This window comes from Nicotiana tomentosiformis, chromosome 5 (assembly GCF_000390325.3).
Source record: "Nicotiana tomentosiformis chromosome 5, ASM39032v3, whole genome shotgun sequence".
NCBI classification, from domain to species: domain Eukaryota; kingdom Viridiplantae; phylum Streptophyta; class Magnoliopsida; order Solanales; family Solanaceae; genus Nicotiana; species Nicotiana tomentosiformis.
The window spans coordinates 1,490,285-1,511,113 of NC_090816.1; the positions used below are offsets into that span (position 1 = coordinate 1,490,285).

At 38.0% G+C, this 20,829-nt stretch overlaps 1 protein-coding gene across 4 annotated transcripts; it reads left to right on the forward strand.

Moving 5' to 3' along the window:
- Nucleotides 1-2,534: 2,534 nt before the first annotated feature.
- On the forward strand, nucleotides 2,535-20,243 carry LOC104116684 (uncharacterized). Of its 4 annotated transcripts, XM_070201905.1 has the most exons (7): nucleotides 2,535-2,852; nucleotides 3,455-3,536; nucleotides 5,078-5,856; nucleotides 5,959-6,405; nucleotides 6,505-6,637; nucleotides 7,253-7,410; nucleotides 19,882-20,243. In XM_070201905.1, exons 4-7 carry the CDS (start codon nucleotides 6,287-6,289, stop codon nucleotides 19,886-19,888), a joined length of 417 nt encoding a protein of 138 aa, XP_070058006.1. In that variant the 5' UTR covers nucleotides 2,535-2,852; nucleotides 3,455-3,536; nucleotides 5,078-5,856; nucleotides 5,959-6,286; the 3' UTR covers nucleotides 19,889-20,243. The 4 variants fall into 4 exon arrangements, 2 of the variants coding, with proteins under 2 accessions (XP_070058006.1, XP_070058005.1); XR_011415883.1 differs by lacking the exons at nucleotides 6,505-6,637; nucleotides 19,882-20,243 and having other exon boundaries at nucleotides 2,548-2,852; nucleotides 5,078-5,487; nucleotides 5,580-5,856; nucleotides 5,959-6,250; nucleotides 7,253-7,360; XR_011415882.1 differs by lacking the exons at nucleotides 7,253-7,410; nucleotides 19,882-20,243 and having other exon boundaries at nucleotides 2,548-2,852; nucleotides 5,078-5,487; nucleotides 5,580-5,856; nucleotides 5,959-6,250; nucleotides 6,505-6,530.
- The last annotated feature ends 586 nt before the right edge of the window (nucleotides 20,244-20,829 follow it).

Below are 20,829 nucleotides of genomic sequence, written 5' to 3' on the forward strand. Positions count from 1 at the left end.
GTTTTATTTATTATTTGGTGAGGTTGAGAGTAAAAGCACGAAGGATGATGCCGCGCAGTTTTTCTTACTGTTTTAATTGCTTAATTTGTTTACGGATTACTGTTTAATTCTGTCTTTTCGTTATTCTCACTCCTTACATTGAAATCCCCCACTGTATGTCCCATTCCCATTATTTTCTGCTTTATTTCTTTATTTACTATTATTTCCATTAGCATGATTATACTGTTCAAGTTATATATGGGTGTTTTGTCCTAGCCTCGTTACTATTTTGCCGAGGTTAGGCTCGACACTTACCAGTACATGGGGTTGGTTGCACTGATGCTGTACTCTGTACTTTCTGTGCAAATTCAGGTGTTGGTCCGAGCTGATCTTGAGTTGGTAGCTCACATTTGCGCAGGAGACCCGAGGTAGATCTGCCGACGTCCGTAGATTCCTGGAGTCCCCTCCTATATATTCATCTACTGTTTTTATTAGTTCATAAATAGTTGTACCTCTTTCTTTCAGACAAATACTTGTAGTTAATCATAGTAGTCCGTGAGTTGTGACACCAGATCATGGGTAGTTAGACCTATCAGTATTAATTGCGCAGTATCATTATATAAAATCCGCTTCTTATTTTATTTCCATGTGTTGGGTTGTAGTGATTCTCTGTATCATTGTAAGATTTTCATATTGCAAACCTCTAATGTTGGCTTGCCTAGCAAGAGTATCATTAGGCGCCATCACGGTCCGACAATAAAAAATCGGGTTGTGACATAATGGTGCACCCATATTTCTGGTGGACAGATATTATACACCCTTTGATCTTGTACCTTATATACGCTTCAATGTGTGGAATCAAGACAAGAAAAATCAAGTCAACATTCAAGTTAAAATGATTCCCACTGAATGTGTCCATTTCACAATTGTGGGTGCCTATGTATTTACCCACAACCCACATATTTGTTTTCTTCTTCCTTGCACACAACATCCAATTACAACCCGTAAACCATCTACGGCAGACTACCTTGTATACATCTGGAGATGACTCGTGTACCGTGATCTCACGATACTCTTTTATGCTGTACATTAGCACCGCCCTGGTTAGGCGCGCTTTATCGGGAAAAAACATGCTCTTTCACATCACCGTTGCTCTAGATTCATCCTAATTGTTGTCATAATCACTATTCTCTTCCTGACTCTGTGCATCTGCCAGATCCCGATTAAATATGTCGTCTTCGGGCAATTGAGTAAGGACAGGACCTTCAGTATGCCCGTTTTCACTGCACAACCAATAAAATAATGAGTTACTCAAATTGATAAATACTTTACATATAGCTATATCACTTCACTTACAAATCGTAATATGTTGACATCCCATGATGGACATTATCCTGTTGGTGATGACTCCCGGATGGACTACTATGATCCAACACACCAGAACTAGGCATATTCCAACGGGGCATTAGTTCATAACTTGTAAAATTCATATCTGGATGGTACCCCATGTGGAATATATGAGTGTTAATACAAATTCAATACATCAAAAATAAATATCGTAACACAAAGGAAAATTAAAGTTTACCACTCGTCTTATGGATTATGTAAACTAGGAGAAAAATTATTTCCTCGCTCCTCATTCGCCCGTGGAAATAAGTTTAGATCAGGCCAAACTCTTTCATCCGGAACCTGTTCGGCTAAAACTACTCCAAAATAACCACCTGATGACTGAGGGATATCCCTATTTTGTGCAACCTCATTATTGCGAACGTCTTCAACCTTGACGTACATTTTCAATATTTTTATCACAAGAAATTCTCGGTATTCATCCGGAGTCCTCAAAAAATCTCTCAGAGTTTCATCGTCCTCGATGTTAAACTCAGCATAACAAGCAACCCCTTACGGAATGACAAAATATGGATATCTTTCGATTACTTTAAGATTCACCGAACGTTTGCTCACACTCATTTTTTTTACATAACAACGATACCAATGTATCGTACTGAGTTATCACCACAACCTCACCCCCCCTCCCCTTCCAATATAATGAAACATTTATTCTTCGCTATTCAGACATTATGACAAAATATAAAACAACTTAACGAAAAAATATTTCAGAAGACTTGAGAATATTTGTGAATGGATTTTTAGAAAATCCTTAACCTCTTTAAATAAAGCAAAAACCAATCCGGGGGTACAATATTTTAGGTATAGCACTTTAAATAAGGGCGTTATACCCAGTTGAATTCTTATTATGTCAGTTAAGCCCAGAAGAATTATTGGTGGGCCCACATAATATGTATAGCGCGATAAGGAAAGGCGTTATATATATAACGCATTTTAAAAGGGCGTTATACTTAATTGGGCAAACTGTCGTTAAGGTATAGTACCCTTTAAAAGGGCGTTATATATATTTTGATCACTATGTTTATTTTTTACATATTTTAGTTCTTTGTGTTCAAAAGAATCACATTTTGGTTCCGAAATCGCTCAGGAATGCAAAGGAAAAGGTGGGGTCTACTTATTCAGTCAGTTATAGGCGGGACACGTCATTTTGCCGACCGAAATCATCAGCAAAAGTTTCAAGGGCCACCACTTCCACGTGGTTTTCCTACTATATAGAAGAGCGCAGAAGCAGCTCACCGTCGACATCCCTGCTTAGGCACATGGGTATTCAAGTATTTTTGCATAGCTTTTGCGTTCCCTGTGCTTACACGTATTTCATCGGATTTTACTCAGCTCCATCATCTTTTCTCCTCTCTATCTTCTATCGAGTTTTCTCCGTGAGCCTTTGCTGGATTTCTCAATAACAATACGTTTGGTGAGAATTTCTCTGCCATTCTTCTTTACTCACTGGTATTTGGTTAAAATTGGTAGGTGTTTAAATCTGGGATTTCTGTTTTCACATTTTATTTCTCTCTTCTTTTATTTGGGTTCCATCTCATTAGGTTTTTTCTTTTTGAGATACCCATCTCACAGACTGAAACACTTCTGATATCTCTGATTTTCTGCCTCTATCAGTATAATTTCCATACCAAAGAACTCAGCTTTACTGATCTTTAATAACAACTTATTCTGCATATCCATAAGTGCAATTTCTTGATCTTTTTTGCTGAATCATTGTAAATGGTATGTGTAGAAGAATAATTATCATCGGCTCCTGAATAATCAAAATTTTGATGCATCGCTTGAGATATCATGTTGATTAGTTATAATATCTTAAGAATTTTATTGATTTGTTGAAGGTATCAAAAAAGAAATGGACTGAGATGTATAATCAGTCAATATGCTGCTTTTGTCGTATATTTTATAAACAAGAAAAATCATTCACAGATGAAACCCTGGCTTTATTATTTCCACCTTTGTGCTATTGCTTTCGATATTTTTGAATTGGAATTCTATTGAAAAATTCAAACTTTTCCACGGCCAAGAACTGAAATGGAATATCAAGATTTTGTTTGTGGATTTTTGATAGGTTGAATCATTGTGAAGAAATGGTGTTTATAACAACATAAAGCCACTTGTAGCTTAAGCCCCAAAGTTAACTCCTTCTCATTGTAAGACCTTCTTTGCTACCTCATTTGTATTCTTTATGATTATTTTTGGTTAAAAATTATTTTGACATCTGTTGATTTTGCTCTGTTAATCAAAATTTGGTTTTCTTAATGGATATTATGATAAGTAGGGCTGGGTTCATGTTGATTTTTGTTTTACCTAAACTCGTGGTGCTGCAGTTGTAGTATTTACTAAAGGCAACCCCTTATTTGATATTTAATGTACAACTGCCTGATATCCTGCAAAAAATGAATCCTCCGGACCTAAAAATTGGTTGTTACCATAAAGATATTAACTGAGATATCTACTTAAAAGAGTTTCAAGGCATGTTATGTCCAGTGAATAGCCTTTATCTCATGTTTGCTAAGAAAGTAAATTATTTTGTTAAATTCTGTCACTATCAAGTTCTGTCTGTTGTGATTTCCTTATCCTACTGGAGTTGTCTTATTTATAAAGGTACTATGGAAAATAGCAAAGTATACTAGCAAAATAATACATGTCGAGATGACATATAGTATGTCCAAATTACTGATGATGTTTTTTTCCTGCTTGTACTATATATATAGACCAAAGATGATGACATTTTCTTTATGTTTACTGGCAAAAATATTAAACTTTACTATTAGTGCTAAAATTACGTGCATTACCAATCTTGAGTAAGAAGGCCAGCAAAAAGAAAGAGAACAAGTAATATGCTTCTATTTTCTAGAAGGAACTATTTACAAAGTATGATATGTTAAATTATTTTTTTGCATTAACTATATTGCTTAATGTTTTCCAAATTTTTAGCGCTTTGTTATCAGAATAGACCACCTTTTTTGTGCTGATGGGCCATAATGTTGCAATATGTTTCTGAGAAAGGCAAACTAAATGAGATTTTCATATTTCCTAGGTTTACTTAAATATCATCTGTTCTTTTCTCCGGTAGAAATTACCATTTTAAGTTAAAACTTATCTTTCACTCTATGAGTAAAACAATTATGCCTACTGCACTCTTTTTGACATTCAAAATATGACTTTGCGTTTTACTGAAACATGTGCTTAGGAGATAACTATCTATAGTTGGTTTGGATGTTTCTACACTTATTCTCTTCTTTATCTACTGCCTTCCTCTACTATAAATATGTTGTAAATGATGTCTTCTCATATGACTATGTGTACTAAGTTTTCTGCATGAAATTAGTATGTCTGATATGCTGTTGTGTTTTAAATTATTTATTTGACAATAAAATGACATACCATCAACTGGATTATACAAAAAAAGTGATTGAGTAAATCTTCATTAATAGGGAAGTATGTCCTTAATCCTTTGTCATATTTTCGAAAGTACAAACTTGCCGGTTTCTATGTTTAAACAGTTAAATAGTAGTATACATGTTTGAACAGTGTCAAATGTGCTAGATGTTAGGGTCATTGGTGTAAATCTCATTATCTTGAAGAATGAACATGTGTGAACTGTTGAGTTGTTACTTTTCTAAAGTTGCTATAATCTATTGTTCTGGTATGACGTATATCTTGACAAGTTATTTCTGTTTCCACAAAGGAATAGAGATTATAGAACGCGTGAAGCAGGGAGTTCCTACATTCTGAAATCTAGTGATTAAAAAATCCAGATCCAACTTCCACTAGGAATTCCTAACTTTTGGAAAATATTTCAAGTGTATTTTACGTATATTTGATGCTTTATATTTGTAATGTGGGATGGTTTGTTCTTGCAATTTTACGATTATTTGTTGTCTTATATTTGTAATGGGGGATGGTTTGTTCTTGCAATTTTACGATTATTAATATGCATGTTATATTGATAAAATGGAAGAAAGACTTAACATCAGTGAAATTACACCACAAACTACAGAATGGATTTGCAAAGTCCAGGTTGTAGACAAATTTCGGCCGCGAGACAGCAGAGATCAGCGAGTTCGTTTTCAGACAATAATTGTCCAGGATGAAAGCGTAAGTCAAGTTACAACTATAATTGTAACATTAGATCTTCTCACTTGTACTCTTCCAAAATTAGTGCATTATTATTCTTAATAACATTGTAGGAGGAACAAATTTGTGTAATACTGTACGGTGACGACATTAGACGATATGATAACTTGTTCGAACTTTTTGAGACGTATCTAATTTTAACTGCCAAGGTTAGAAATACGCTGCCTTATTCACTACATAGCTGCCAATTTGAATGGGTCGTCGACATGATCACTATTGTGGAGTCTATTCCAAAGAATAATGAAAAGGAGGCAATGTTACCTCCTTCGTCAAGACTGAGTACGATTTCGTTCCTCGATGTTGAACAACAACATTGCGGTGTTGAATTTGGTATGTTTCAAATTAGCCTATGCCTTATAACAACTTAATTGCTTGGAACTCATGGTGAATGGAAAAATATTGGTTTTACCTACATTTTTTTTATAACAACAGATCTATTAGCTGTGGTGGCAAACTATAGGGAAATGCAATACACCTCTGATCAGACTAAGAGATTTCAAGAGGCCATAGTTATGGACAATATGTGAGTCATTTAATCTTCTATTACATAACAAAATCTCCAGTTGACACTTACAAATGTACAAGAAGAAACAACCTCTTTTCTTCACTATATGGGAAGATTTGGCAAGCAATGAAGGAACTGAGTTACTGAGACAAGTGAGGCAACTGCAAGAATACCCTGTTATTCTCGCGAAGCAGATAGCTACCACAAAATACCATGGTGGTAAGCTCATGAAGTTCCTGTTTCTACATATGGATAATGTTTCCACGTTGTTTATTAACAAAATTTGCATACACAATTTCCCGTTTGGCAATAAGATACAACTCGACAATCTTAATCAATTCCCTGTATGTGCAAGCAACTGAATTACAGAATTGGTACAATATAAACTGTACTTAAAATATACCACATCATTATTTAACTATTGTTACTTCTATGAAAAAATAATTTTCCGACATTTCCTGTGTGAATTACAGGGCAAATGAGAACAAACAAATGCTAATGGTATACACAGTGAAGAGTTCAACTAAGTCAGCTTCATCACTTAATCTTATATATGTTGATGATGAAATATTATCTGTTTCAGCTATTGCTATGCAAACCTCCATTGTGAGGTCATTAAATTACAAAATAAAATACCGATAACTGACACACCATACTCTGTCGTTGCGTATCTTTTATACGATATGGATAACTGTTTAATATGTTCTAATATACTATTGTTCGTGTCGTCCCAATAACAATATGATCTAAAAGATATTAGACTATAAGTTTTTGGAATAAACTCTTATGTTAAAGTTCAACTATAAAAAATCCTAAAGAAAACAATATCAAACAAGTTATATTTGTTCATTGAAGTTATATATTGTTCGCTTTACAATTAAATTTATTTTGAAATTCTTTTTAAAAGTCTAATCATTTTATTACATCCTATTTGTATCCTACGTCATCTTAATATTTGGAAAAGAGGCTATTGATTCAAACAAATCTATTCTAATATCAAACAGAATAGTTATCACAATTTAGTTTTACATAAAATTAGTTAACTAATTTTTATATTTTGCTGTCACAACACACTCCTCATGAGGTCTTACTAATTATGCAACTTTATATTATTTCGCTGCTGGAAATTATATGCAATTAACAATTGATGATTTAGCATATTCCATTGCTTATGTTATGAACATAAAGCTAACGACTTGTTTCATTATTTACATTTTGCAGGTGGAAACTTTTTACTTCGAAGGAGAAATTTTGCTACCTGAGCATTTCCAACGATTTTATCTGCTAGGTTGTTCTGACTGTAACCATCTTGTTCGAAGCAAAATAAAAGGTGAGGTTCAATGCATAAACTGCAGGCTGCAACGAATGTTAATTCAAAGGTAACAACTGCTACTAATAAGATGATTCCATTGATAATATTTGATATTGTGTACCATCCATTCTACCTCAACTAAAATAATTTACAACATACTATATCTGTCATGACCCAATTTTACTTATAGGTCGTGATGACGCCCAACACTACAACTAGGCAAGCCAAGCAGTAATTTAAAATAACCAACTCTTAATTCAACCAATGTGTGTGCCAAGACCTGGTGTCACAGGTGTATGAGCATTCTAGTAGATTATACAAAATCTCAAATACTGTATAAAATAAAAATAGACAGAATGTAAATATAAGAAGGGACATTTGTAGCTGCAAAACGGCTCAAAAAGGCAGCTCACCACTATGCCTCTGGATAACGTGGGTGTAAGACGATAGGTCCCCCACTAGTACTTACCTCAGGTCCTGCACAAAAAGTACAACAAGTGTAGTATGAGTACCTAAACAACATGTACCCAATAAGTATCAAGCCTAATCTCAAAGTGGTAGAGAGAGATGGTCGACTTTGACACTCACTATGGGTCAATAATAATAATTGAAATAAAACTAGAATATCTAAATCAACATGATTCACAGAATATAACAATAATTTATTTAACCAGCAGAAATAATTAAATTCCTTCAATTCCAATAAATTTTTAAATTTATCAATTAGTCTCATTTACAGGAATAATAATTCTTTAAATTTCAAAGATTTTCAATTTATCAATTAGCTTCACAAACTACAATAAACTATCAAAGTATCATGTAATTATTATTATTATTAAGCACGATTTCTGCCGAGGTCGTTTGGCCCGATACAAAGTGTCGTGTACACTGCCAAGGGACGTGCGGCACGATCCATAGATGCATCTATTCCCGCCGAGGCGTTCGCCCCGCTCCACAAGAAAGGAGAACATTTTCTTATGTACCTCCGGAAATATAGTATATTCATTATAAGATACATTCAGGAGGATGAACAATTTCTTTTAACAATTTATTTATTTAAACAGAAAATTAAGCATATGAGATATTCATCTTTTAATATTTTTATCTAACAATTCATACACACGCACACACACACACACACACACACACACACACATATATATATATATATATATATATATATATATATATATATATATATACTGATTAAACAAAAAATATAATTTACACAAGTAATTCATGCTTTGAGTCCTAAACTACCTGAACTTTAGTATTAATAGTAGCTACGCACGGACTCTCATCGCCTGGTGTGTACGTAGCCCCCACAATTAGCAACAATTAGTACCTTAATTACCTATGGGATAATTTCTCCCTCACAAGATTAGACAAGAGACTTACCTCGTCTTGCTCGAATTTAATCCAATAGAAGGCCTTTTCCACGATTATCCAACTATGTCTGACTTGAATCTAGCCAAGAAACATTCGATACACTCACTAACAATTATAGGAATCAATTCCATAAGAAAATACTACATTTTTCAATAAAAATTCGAAATTAATTAAAAATTCATCTGTGGGGCCCATGTTATGGAATCCGACGAAGGTTATGAAATCCGACAACCCATTCAATTACGAGTCCAACCATATCAGTTTCACTCAAATCTGACTCTGAATCGATACAGAAATCTCGAAAATTCGTTTCTATGAGATTTCAAAAATTTTCCAAATTTCAATCTCAAAACACTAATTAAATGGTGAAAATAATGATATATTTGTGTATGTAGACCAAATCCGAGTTAGAATCACTTACCCAAATATTTTTCCTTGAAAATCTATCCAAAATCACCTCTGCTCAAGCTCCAATTTGTTAAAAATGACGAATGGGACGAATGCCCTCTTTTTATAAAACTGCCCAGACAGCTTTCGGAACCGGGCCTCGGTCGTGGCTTCAATCATGGCCCTCGAGCCTAGGCCTTAATCGTGGATTCGATCACAGGCTCGATCCTGGACCTCGGTCATGGCCTCGACCATGACATCGAGCCTGAGCCATCGATTGTGACCCTCGATCTTGGGTCTCGATCCTGGCCCTCGAGCATTGCCTTCGATCATGGCCCTCGAGCTGGACCTTCGATCGTGGCTTCGATACTGAGCCTCGTCCCTGTCTTCGCCTCAGGCTGTCGATCGTGGGCTCAATATCTGGGCTAGATCTTGGGCTCGATCACAACCCAAAATATCCGGCTGAAGGAAAAATTGCAGCAGCTTTTTAAGTCCAACTTTTGATCCGTTAACCATCCGAAACTAACTTGAGGCCCTCGGGACACCAACCAAATATACCAACAAGTCTTAAAACATCATACGAACTTATTTGAAACCTCAAATCACCTAAAACGACGCTAAAACCACGAATTATGCTCCAATTCAAGCATAATGAAACTTAGAATTTTCAACTTTTACATTCAATGTCGAAACCTATCAAATCAACTTCGATTGACCTCAAATTTTGCACACAAGTCATAAATGACATAATGGAGCTATAAAAACTTTCAGAACTGGATTTCGACTTCGATATCAAAAAGTCAACTCCCCGGTCAAACTTCAAAACTTAAATTCTTGTTGTAGCCATTTCAAATCTAATTTAACTACGGACTTCCAAATAAAATTTCGAACACGCTCCTAAGTTCAAAATCGTCATACGGAGCTGTTGGAATCGTCAAAATTCTATTTCGGGGTCATTTCCCCAAAATGTTGACCGAAGTCAAACTTGAACTTTTAAAGCCATCTTAAAGAACCAAGTGTTCCGATTTCAATCCAAACATTTTCAAATTCGGAACCAACTATCCCCTCAAGTCATATATCATTAAAAGCACATACGAGAAGTTTTATTTTAGGGAACGGGGTTCTAAAAGGAAAAATGATCGGTTGGGTCATTACATTCTTCACCTCTTAAACAAACGTTCGTCCTCAAACAGGTTTAGAATTATACCTGAAGTGTTGAATAAGTGTGGGTATCTGCCCCGCATGTTTTCTTCGGCCTCCCAAGTCGTTTCCTCGACTGGTTGGCCCCTCCACTGGACTTTTACTGCAGAAATCCTCTTGGACCTCAACTGGCGAACCTATTTATCAACAATGGCAACTGGCTCCTCTTCATAACCCAGACTATTATCTAACTGAATTGTGCTGAAGTCTATAACATGTGATAGGTCGGCATGATACTTCCGGAGCATAGATACATGGAAAAACGGATGAACTCCCGATAGGTTGAGAGGCAATCCAAGCTCATAAGCAACCTCCCCAACTCGTCTCAACAACTCAAATGGGCCTATAAACCTTGGGCTCAATTTCCCCCTTTTTCCTAAATTTCATGATTCCCTTCATTAGCGAAACCTTCAAAAGAAATTTTTCACCTACCATAAATGATAAATCACACGCTTTCTGATCCGCGTAACTCTTCTGTCTGGACTGCGTTGTACGGAGTCGCTCCTGAATCAACTTTACCTTTTCCAAGGCATCCTTCACCAAATCAGTACCATATAACTTAGTCTCACCGGGCTTAAACCACCTGATGGGTGAACGACATCGCCAACCATATAAAGCCTCAAATGGAGCCATCTAGATGCTGGATTGGTAACTGTTATTATAAGCAAACTCGGCCAAAGGAAAGAAACGATCCCACTGACCTCCAAAGTCAATCACACATGCCATGAGCATATCCTCCAAAATATGAATTGTCTGCTCTAACTACCCGTCGGTCTGCAGATGAAAGGATGTGCTAAGCTCTATACGGGTCCCCAATTCACTCGGTACTGCTCTCCAGAAATGTGAAGTAAATTGAGGGCCTCTATCTGATATGATAGAAATTGGCATGCCGTGCAACCAAACTATCTCCTGAATATAAATCTGGGCCAACCTCTCTGAAGTATACGTAGTCACAACAGGAATAAAATGTGCCGACTTGGTCAACCTGTCAATAATGACCCAAGCTACATCAAACTTTCGTAAGGCCTGCGGCAACCCAACTACAAAGTCCAAAGTGATGTGCTCCCATTTCCACTCTGGTATAGTCATCTGCTAAAGTAGGCCACCTGGTCTCTGGTGTTCGTATTTAACTTGATGGCAATTCAGACACCTAGCTACATACTCAAATATGTCCTTTTTCATTTGTCGCCACCAATAATGCTGTCTCAGGTCACGATACATCTTTGTAGCACCTGGATGAATAGAATACCGAGAACTGTCTGCTTCCTCTAGGATCTTTTTCCTCAGTCTATCCACATTAGGAACACATAGACGATTCTAGAGTCACATAACACCATCCGCGCCAAAAGTAACTTCCTTGGCACCACCCCGTAGTACTGTTTCTCGAAGAACCATTAAGTGTGGATCATCATACTGGCGAGCCTTGATTTGCTCAGATAGTAAAGACTGAGCTACAACACATGCAAGAACTTGGTTGGGCTCTGAAATGTCCAACCTTACAAGTCGGTTAGCCAAGGATTGAATATCCAAAGCTAATGGTCTCTCCTCTGCTGAAATGAAAGCCAAACTGCCCATACTCTCCGCCTTTCTACTCAAGGCGTCTGCAACCATATTTGCTTTGCCCGGATGATACAGGATAGTAATATCATAATCTTGTACTAACTCAAGCCATCTGCACTGTCTAAAAATTAGATCCCTCTACTTGAACAAATGCTGCAAACTACGATGATCAGTGTAAACTTCACAAGACACCCCACAAAGATAATGCCTCCAAATCTTAAGAGCGTGAACAATCGCAGCTAATTCCAAATTATGTACTGGATAATTCTTCTCGTAGGGCTTCTGCTGACGCGAAGCATATGCAATAACTCGCCCTTCCTACATCAATACAACACCCAAACTAACGCGTGAAGCGTCACAATATACTGTATACATCCCTGAACCAGAAGGCAACACTAGCACTGGTGTTGTAGTCAATGCTGTCATAAGCTTCTGAAAGCTCATCTCACAATCATCAGACCATCGGAACGGAGCACCCTTCTGGGTTAATTTGGTCAAAGGTGCTACAATAGATGAAAAGCCCTCCACGAACCGACGATAATAACCTGCTAAACCTAGGAATCTCCTGATCTCAGTCGCCGAAATGGGACGATGCCAATTCTGAACTGCCTCAATCCTTTTGGGATCAATCTCAATACCCTCGCCCGATACAATATGCCCCAAGAATGCTACAGACTCTTGACGAAACTCACATTTAGAGAACTTAGCATATAACTTTTTTTCCCGCAATGTCTGAAGCACTAATCCCATATGTTGCTCATGTTCCTCCTTACTGCGCGAGTAGATCAAGATGTCATCAATGAAGACAATGACAAACGAATCAATATATATGTCCTGAATACCCTGTTCATCAAATCCATAAACGTTGCCGGGGCGTTAGTTGAATCGAAAGACATCACCAGAAACTCATAATGACCATATCTAGTCCGAAAAGCAGTCTTCGTAACATCTGAATCCCTAATCTTTAACCGATGGTACCCCGACCTCAAGTCGATCTTAGAGAACACCCCAGCACCCTGCAACTGGTCAAATAGATCATCAATATGTGGCAACGGGTACTTGTTCTTAATAGTGACTTTGTTCAATTGGCGATAATCAATACACATCCGCATTGTTCTATCCTTCTTCTTCATAAATAATACTGGTGCACCCCAAGGCGATGCACTTGGTCTGACGAACCCTTTGGCTAGTAACTCCTCAAGTTGTTCTTTCAATTCTTTCAGAGCTATGCGATACGGTGGGATAGATATAGGCTGGGTATCTGGAGCCAAGTCAATACAAGAATCAATATCACGGTCAGGTGGCATACCTGGAAGATCTGAAGGAAATACATCGAAGAACTCCTGAACTACAGGCACTGAATCAATAGTCGGAGTCTTTGCAGTAGTATCCCGAACATAGGCTAGATAAGCCAAACAACCTTTCTCAACCATGTGTTGAGCCTTTATAAAAGAAATAACTTGATTAAATGAACTAACATACGAACCCTTGCACTCCAGCTTATGCAATGCTGGAATAGCCAAGGTAACAGTCTTGGCATGACAATCTAGAATAGCATGATATGGAGATAACCAGTCCATGCCCAGAATAATTTCAAAATCGGTCATCTCAAGCAATAGGAGATCTGCTCTAGTTTCATAACCACAGAATGTAATAATTCAGGACCAGTAGATCCGGTTCACAATAACAGAATCGCCCACAGGAGTGGACACATAAATAGGAGTACTCAAGGACTCACAAGAAACACCCTGGAATGGAGCAAATAGAGATGACACATATGAATACGTAGATCTTGGATCAAATAATACTGAAACATATTTGCCTCAAACAGAAATAATACCTGTAATCACGGCATCTGAGGCCTCTGCATCTGGTCTGGCCAGAAAAGCATAAAACTGAGCTGGAGCGCCAACTGGCTGGCCTCCGCCTGGCTGACCTCCACCTCTAGGACGACTCCTACCCACCTGTCCTCCACCTCTTGGTGGTCGGACTATTGGTGGAGCAACTGGTACGGTAAGTATAGGCTGCTGACCCTGCTGCATTGGTCTACCCTGCAACCTAGGGCAAAATCTCTGCATGTGGCTGGGGTCCTCGCACTCATAGCAACTCTTCGGTGCGATGGGCTACTGACTAAAAGTCTGGCCCTAGGGAAACTGAATACCCACTAGGAGGACCCTAAATAGCTGGTGGGCGATAAGAACTCTCTGGTATAGCACTGAGATAGGGTTGCACTGGAGCACCTCGAGGAGGCGGTGGTGCTGGATATGGGGGCATACTGGACTGCCCTCTCACGAACTGACCTCTGCCTCCAGACGGAGTACTTCTGAACTCTCCAGAATACCTAAACCGCTTATCTCTCTTAACCTGCTCTCGGATCCGCTGACGTACACCCTCAATCATGCGGGATATCTCTACGACCAACTCATAAGAAGTGCCCATTTTAACCTCTCGAGCCATAGTGGCCTGAATGCCAGTATGTAAACCCGCAACAAACCTCTGCATTCTCTCCGCCTCAGTAGGGAGTATCATAAGTGCATGGCGAGGTAAATCAGAAAACCTCGCCTCATAATCGGTCACTTATATCTGACCCTGCTGGAGCTGCTCAAACTGAAACCTCAACTCTTCCCTCTGAGAGGGTGGAATATACATGTCCAGGAAAATACTGATGAATTTGTCCCAAGTCATGGGAGGAGAATCTGATGGTCTGCCAAGAACATAAGACTGCCACCATCTACGGGCTCTACCCTCTAACTGAAAAGTAGCAAAGTCTACACCATGAGACTCCAATATCCTCATGTTGTACAGTCTATCCTTGCACCGATCAATAAAATCCTCGGGATCCTCATGTCGCTCACCCTCAAAGACAGGAGGATGTAGTCTAGTCCATCTGTCCAATAGTTTCTGCGGATCAGCGGCTGCAGCTGGCCTGGGCTCAGGTATAGCTGCTACCACTGGCTGGGCTCCACCCACGGGTAATGCACCCTGGGTCTGATATACAGCAGTTTCCTTTCCATGAGCCTATGCGGTAGGGGTTTGTGCTCCCCCTCCCGCTTGAGATGTGGCTGGGTCTGCCGGAAATAAACCGTCCTGAGTCATATTGTCCATGAACTGTAGCATACAACCCATAACATCCTGGAATCCCGGTGCAGATGTGAAATCCATCGGAGCTGGCTCTGCCACAGGCATTTCCTCAACAATGGGATTCTCTGCTGGACCTACTGGCGGCATAACTGGAACAGTCCTGGGATGTCCTCGCCCTCTACCACTGACTGGAGCCCTCCCTCGGCCTTTGCCTCGACCTCTAGCAGCTGAGGGAGTAGCTCTTCCCTGGTATGGAACCTCGTTAGAGCGTGTTCTCACCATCTGTGAGAGAATAAGAGAAGGATATTTAGTACTACATCAATTGCACGATGAAATATGAAGAAAGGTAGTTTCCTAATACCCTATAGCCTCTCAAAGATAAGTACAGACGTCTCTGTACCGATCTACAAGACTCTATTAGGTCTGCTCATAACTTGTGAGACCTACGTGAACCTAGTGCTCGGATACCATGTTGTCGCAACCCAATTTCGCCTATAGATCGTGATGGCACCCAACACTATAGCTAGGCAAGCCAACCAATAATTTATAATCACCAAAAAAATAAGAAACTCTTAATTCAACCAAGTTGTGTGCCAAGACCTGGTGTCACAAGTGTACGAGCATTCTAGTAGATTATACAAAACCTCAAATATTGTCTGAAATAAATTAGACAGAATGTAAATATAAGAAGGGACATTGGTAGTTGCAGAATGACTCATAAAGGCAGCTCATCACTATGCCTTTGGATAACGTGAGTGTAAGGCAGTAGGTCCCCCACCAGTACTTGCCTCATGTCCTGCACAAAAAGTACATCAAGTATAGTATGAGTACGTAAACAGCGTGTATCCAGTAAGTATAAAGCCTAATCTCGAAGTGGTAGAGACGATATGGTCGACTTTGATACTCACTATGGGTCAATAATAATAATTGAAATAAAATTAGAATATCTAAATCAGCATGATTCACAGAATATAACAATAATTTATTTAACCAGCAGAAATAATTAAATTCCTTCAATTCCAATAAATTTTCAAATTTATCAATTAGTCTCATTTACCTGAATAACAATAATTCCTTAACAAGCAGGAATAATAATTCTTTAAGTTCCAAAGATTTTTAATTTATCAATTAGCTTCACAAGCTACAATAAACTATCAAAGTATCGTGTAATTATTATTATTAAGTACGATTTCTACCGAGGTCGTTCGGCCCGATCCAGAGTGTTGTGTACACTGTCGAGGGACGTGCGACATGATCCATAGATGCATCTATCCGGCTGAGGCATTCGGCCCGCTCCACAAGAAAGGAGGACATTTTCTTATGTACCTCCGGAAAGAGAGTATATTCATTATAAGATAAATTCAAGAGGATGAACAATTTCTTTTAACAATTTATTTATTTAAACAGAACAATAAGCATATGAGATTTTCATCTTTTAATATTTTTATCTAACAATTCACAATATATATATATATATATATATATATATATATATATATATATATATATATATATATATATATATATATATATATATATATATATATATATATATATATATATATATATATATATATATATATTGATTAAACAAAGAATACAATTTACACAAGTAATTTATGCTTTGAGTCCTAAACTACCCGGACTTTAACATTAATAATAGCTATGCACGGACTCTCGTCACATGGTGCATACGTAACCCCCACAATTAGCAACAATTATTACCTTAATTGCCTATGGTGTAATTTTCCCCTCACAAGATTAGACAAGAGACTTACCTCGTCTTGCTCCAATTTAATCCAATAGAAGGCCTTTTCCACGATTATCCAAGTCTGTCTGGTTTGAATCTAGCCAAGAATAATTTGATACAATCACTAACAATTGTAGGAATCAATTCCATAAGAAAATACTATATTTTTCAATAAAAATTTGAAATAAATTAAAACTTCGTTCGTGGAGCCCACGTCTCGAAATCCGGCAAAAGTTACGAAATCCGACAACCCATTCAATTACGAGTCCAACCATACCAGTTTCACTCAAATCCGACTCCGAATCGATACCGAAATCTCGAAAATTCGTTTCTATGAGATTTCAAAAAATTTCCAAATTTCAATCTCAACACACTAATTAAATGGTGAAACAATGATATATTTGTGTATATAGACCAAATTCGAGTTAGAATCACTAACCTCAATGTCTTTCCTTGAAAATATATCCAAAATTGCCTCTGCTCAAGCTCCAATTTGTTAAAAATGGTGAATGGGACGAATGCCCTCTTTTTATAAAACTGCCCAGACAGCCTTCGGAACTGGGCCTCGATCGTGGCTTCGATCATGGCCCTCGAGCCTAGGCCTCGATCGTGGATTCGATCACAGACTCGATCCTGGACCTCGGTCATGGCCTCGATCATGGCATCGAGCCTGAGCCTTCGATTGTGACCCTCGATCTTGGGTCTCGATCCTGGCCCTCGAGCATTGCCTTCGATCATGGCCCTCGAGCTGGACCTTCGATCGTGGCTTCGATACCGAGCCTCGTCCCTAGCTCCGCCTCAGGCCGTCGACCATGGGCTCGATATCTGGGCTAGATCTTGGGCTCGATCACAACCCAAAATATCCAGCAGAAGGAAAAATTGCAACAGCTTTTTAAGTCCAACCTTTGATCCGTTAACCATCCGAAACTTACCCGAGGCCCTCGGTGTAATGACCCAACCGGTCATTTTGACTTTTAGAACCTCGTTCCCTAAAATAAAACTTCCCGTATGTGCTTTTATTGATTTATGACTTGCGGCGATGGTTGGTTCGGGATTTGGAAGTGTTTGGGCTGAAATCATAACACTTGGTTCCTTAAGTTAGCCTTAAAAGACCAAATTTGACTTCGGTTAACATTTTCATAAAACGACCCCGGAATCGTGATCCGACGGTTCCAATATGTTCGTATGATGATTTCAGAGTTGGGCATATGTTCGAATCGGGTTTTGGATAATCCGGGAGCGTTTTGGCGCTTAATAGTGAAAAATCAACTATTTGAAGATTTAAAGTTCTTTAAATTTGGTTTGGAGTATGTTTTTGAGTAATTGAAATTCGTTTGGAATTCTGAGTTTGGGAATAGTTCCGTATAGTAATTTAAGACTTGCACGCAAAGTTTCGTGTCATTTCGAGTAGTCTAAGTATGTTTCGGCGCGTTGGTAGTAAATTGAAGAACTTAAAGTTATGAAGTTTGAATCAATTTGGTTTAGGGTATGATTTTTAGATTTGATGATGTTTTACACATTTCGAGAGTTCGAGCGAGTCCGTTTTATGATTTCAAACTTGTTGGTATATTCGGCGGGGCCCCGAGGGACCCGAGCGTTAATCGGACGAGGCTCAAACTAGGTTGGAAATTTAGATCCAAGATGAAGCTCCCTAGTTCTGTCATAATTGCAGGAGCAGAAATAGGACCGCACCTGCGAAGGCGCAGGTGAGAGGAAGAGGAGCGCAGGTGCGGTAATAGCGCAGGTGTGACGTGGGACTCGCAGAAGCGAGCCGCTGACCGCAGGTGCGAGCGAAGCCGGCTAAGGGAAAACCGCATCTGCGAGGGCATTTCCGCAAATGCGAACATCACCGTTGGGCAGAACTTCGTCCATTTTTATTCATGTTTCTTCCATGTTTGGGCGATTTTAGAGCTCTTTGAGAGGAGATTTAAACTAGCAATTTGGAGGTACGTTAATTCTACACCCCTTGAGTTAAAACATAGATTATGGGTAGATTATAACTAGTAAATCATAAAAATCAAGGGTTTAGGTGGAAAACCTAGATTTTTATAAAAATAAAATTTTAACCACGAAAATGGTTATGGAATTGGATAGAAGTTATATATTTGAGTTCTTGAGATTATGGGTAATGTTTTCATCCAAAAAAATTTGAAATTCGGGCACGTGGGCCCGGGATGAATTTTAGAGATTTTACCATTTTTGATAGGGTAATTTATTTAATAGATGAATTTCGAATTATTGAGCATATATTAATTATTATATATAATATTTGAATAGTTTCGAATTTTTCGGTGCCGAATAGAATTTTATGCGACGCAGTAATTAGAAAGTGGACTTTGAGACAAGGTAAGTCTCTTGCCTAATCTTGTGAGAGGGAAATTTTCCCATAGGGATTAAATTAAATAATTATTGCTAATTGCGGGGGCTACGTACGCACGAAGTGACGAGAGTCCGTGCGTAGCTACTATAAATGCTAAAGTCCGGGTAGTTTAGAACTCAGAGTATGAATTACTTGTGTAAATTGTATTCTTTATTAATTAAATTATTTGATGTATATATTGTGAATTGTTAGATAAGGATATTAAAAGATGAAATTCTCATATGCTAAATTTTTGTTTAGATTAATTAATTGTTGAAATAAATTGTTATCTTCTAGAATAAATTTTACAATAAATACTCTTATTCCGGAGGTACATAAGAAAATGTCCTCTTTTCTTGTGGATCGGGCCAAATGCCTCGGCAGGATAGATGCATCTATGGATCGTGCCGCACGTCCCTCGGCAGTGTACACGAAACTCTGGATCGGGCCGTACGACCTCGGCAGAAATCGTGCTTAATAATAATAATTACACGATACTTAGACAGTTTATTGCAGCTTGTAAAGCTATTTGATAAATTGAAAATTTATTGAAATTGAAGGATTTAATTAATAGATTGAAAATTGTTGTATTTGAGAGATTTTTATTATTTCTGCTAATTGAATAAAATTATTGTTAACTCTGTGAATCATGCTGATTTGAATAATTATAATTTATTCCATTTATTATTGTTGACCCTTAGTGAGTGTCAAAGTCGGTCATCTTGTCTCTACCACTTCGAGATTAGGCTTGATACTTACTAGGTACACGTTGTTTAAGTACTCATGCTACACTTATTGCACTTTTTGTGCAGGATCTGAGACAAATACTAGTGGAGGACCTATCATCGCACATCCTCATTATCCAGGGGCATAGTGGTGAGCTACCTTTATGAGCCATCCTGCAGCTACCAATGCCTCTTCTTGTATTATTTTTATTCTGTCTATTTTTATTTCAGACAGTATTTGGAGTTTTGTATAATCTACTAGATGCTCATACACTTGTGACACCAGGTCTTGGCACACACATTGGTAGAATTTGGTGTCTTATTATTTTCTTGGATTGAAATTTCATCGATATATATTTAATTTATTAGTTGGCTTGCCTAGCTATAGTGTTGGGCACCATCACGACCTATAGGTGAAATTGGGTCGTGATGCTCGGGACCTCAACCAAATATACCAACAAGTCTTAAAATATCATACGAACTTATTTGAAACCTCAAATCACCTGAAACGACGCTAAAACCACGAATTATGCTCCAATTCAAGCTTAATGAAACTTAGAATTTTCAACTTCTACATTCGATGTCGAAACCTATCAAATCAACTCCGATTGACCTCAAATTTTGCACACAAGTCATAAATGACATAACGGAGCTATAAAAAATTTCATAACTGAATTTCGACTCTGATATCAAAAAGTCAACTCCCCGGTCAAAATTCCAAACTTAAATTCTTGTTTTAGCCATTTCAAGCCTAATTTAACTACGGACTTCCAAATAAAATTTCGAACACACTTCTAAGTCCAAAATCGCCATACGGAGCAGTTGAAATCGTCAAAATTCTATTTCGGGGTCGTTTTCTCAAAATATTGACCGAGGTCAAACTTGGCCTTTTAAAGCCATCTTAAAGAACCAAGTGTTCCGATTTCAACCCAAACACTTCCAAGTCCCAAACCAATCATCCCCGCAAGTCATAAATCATTAAAAGTACATACGAAAAGTTTTATTTTAGGTAACGAGGTTCTAAAAGTCAAAATG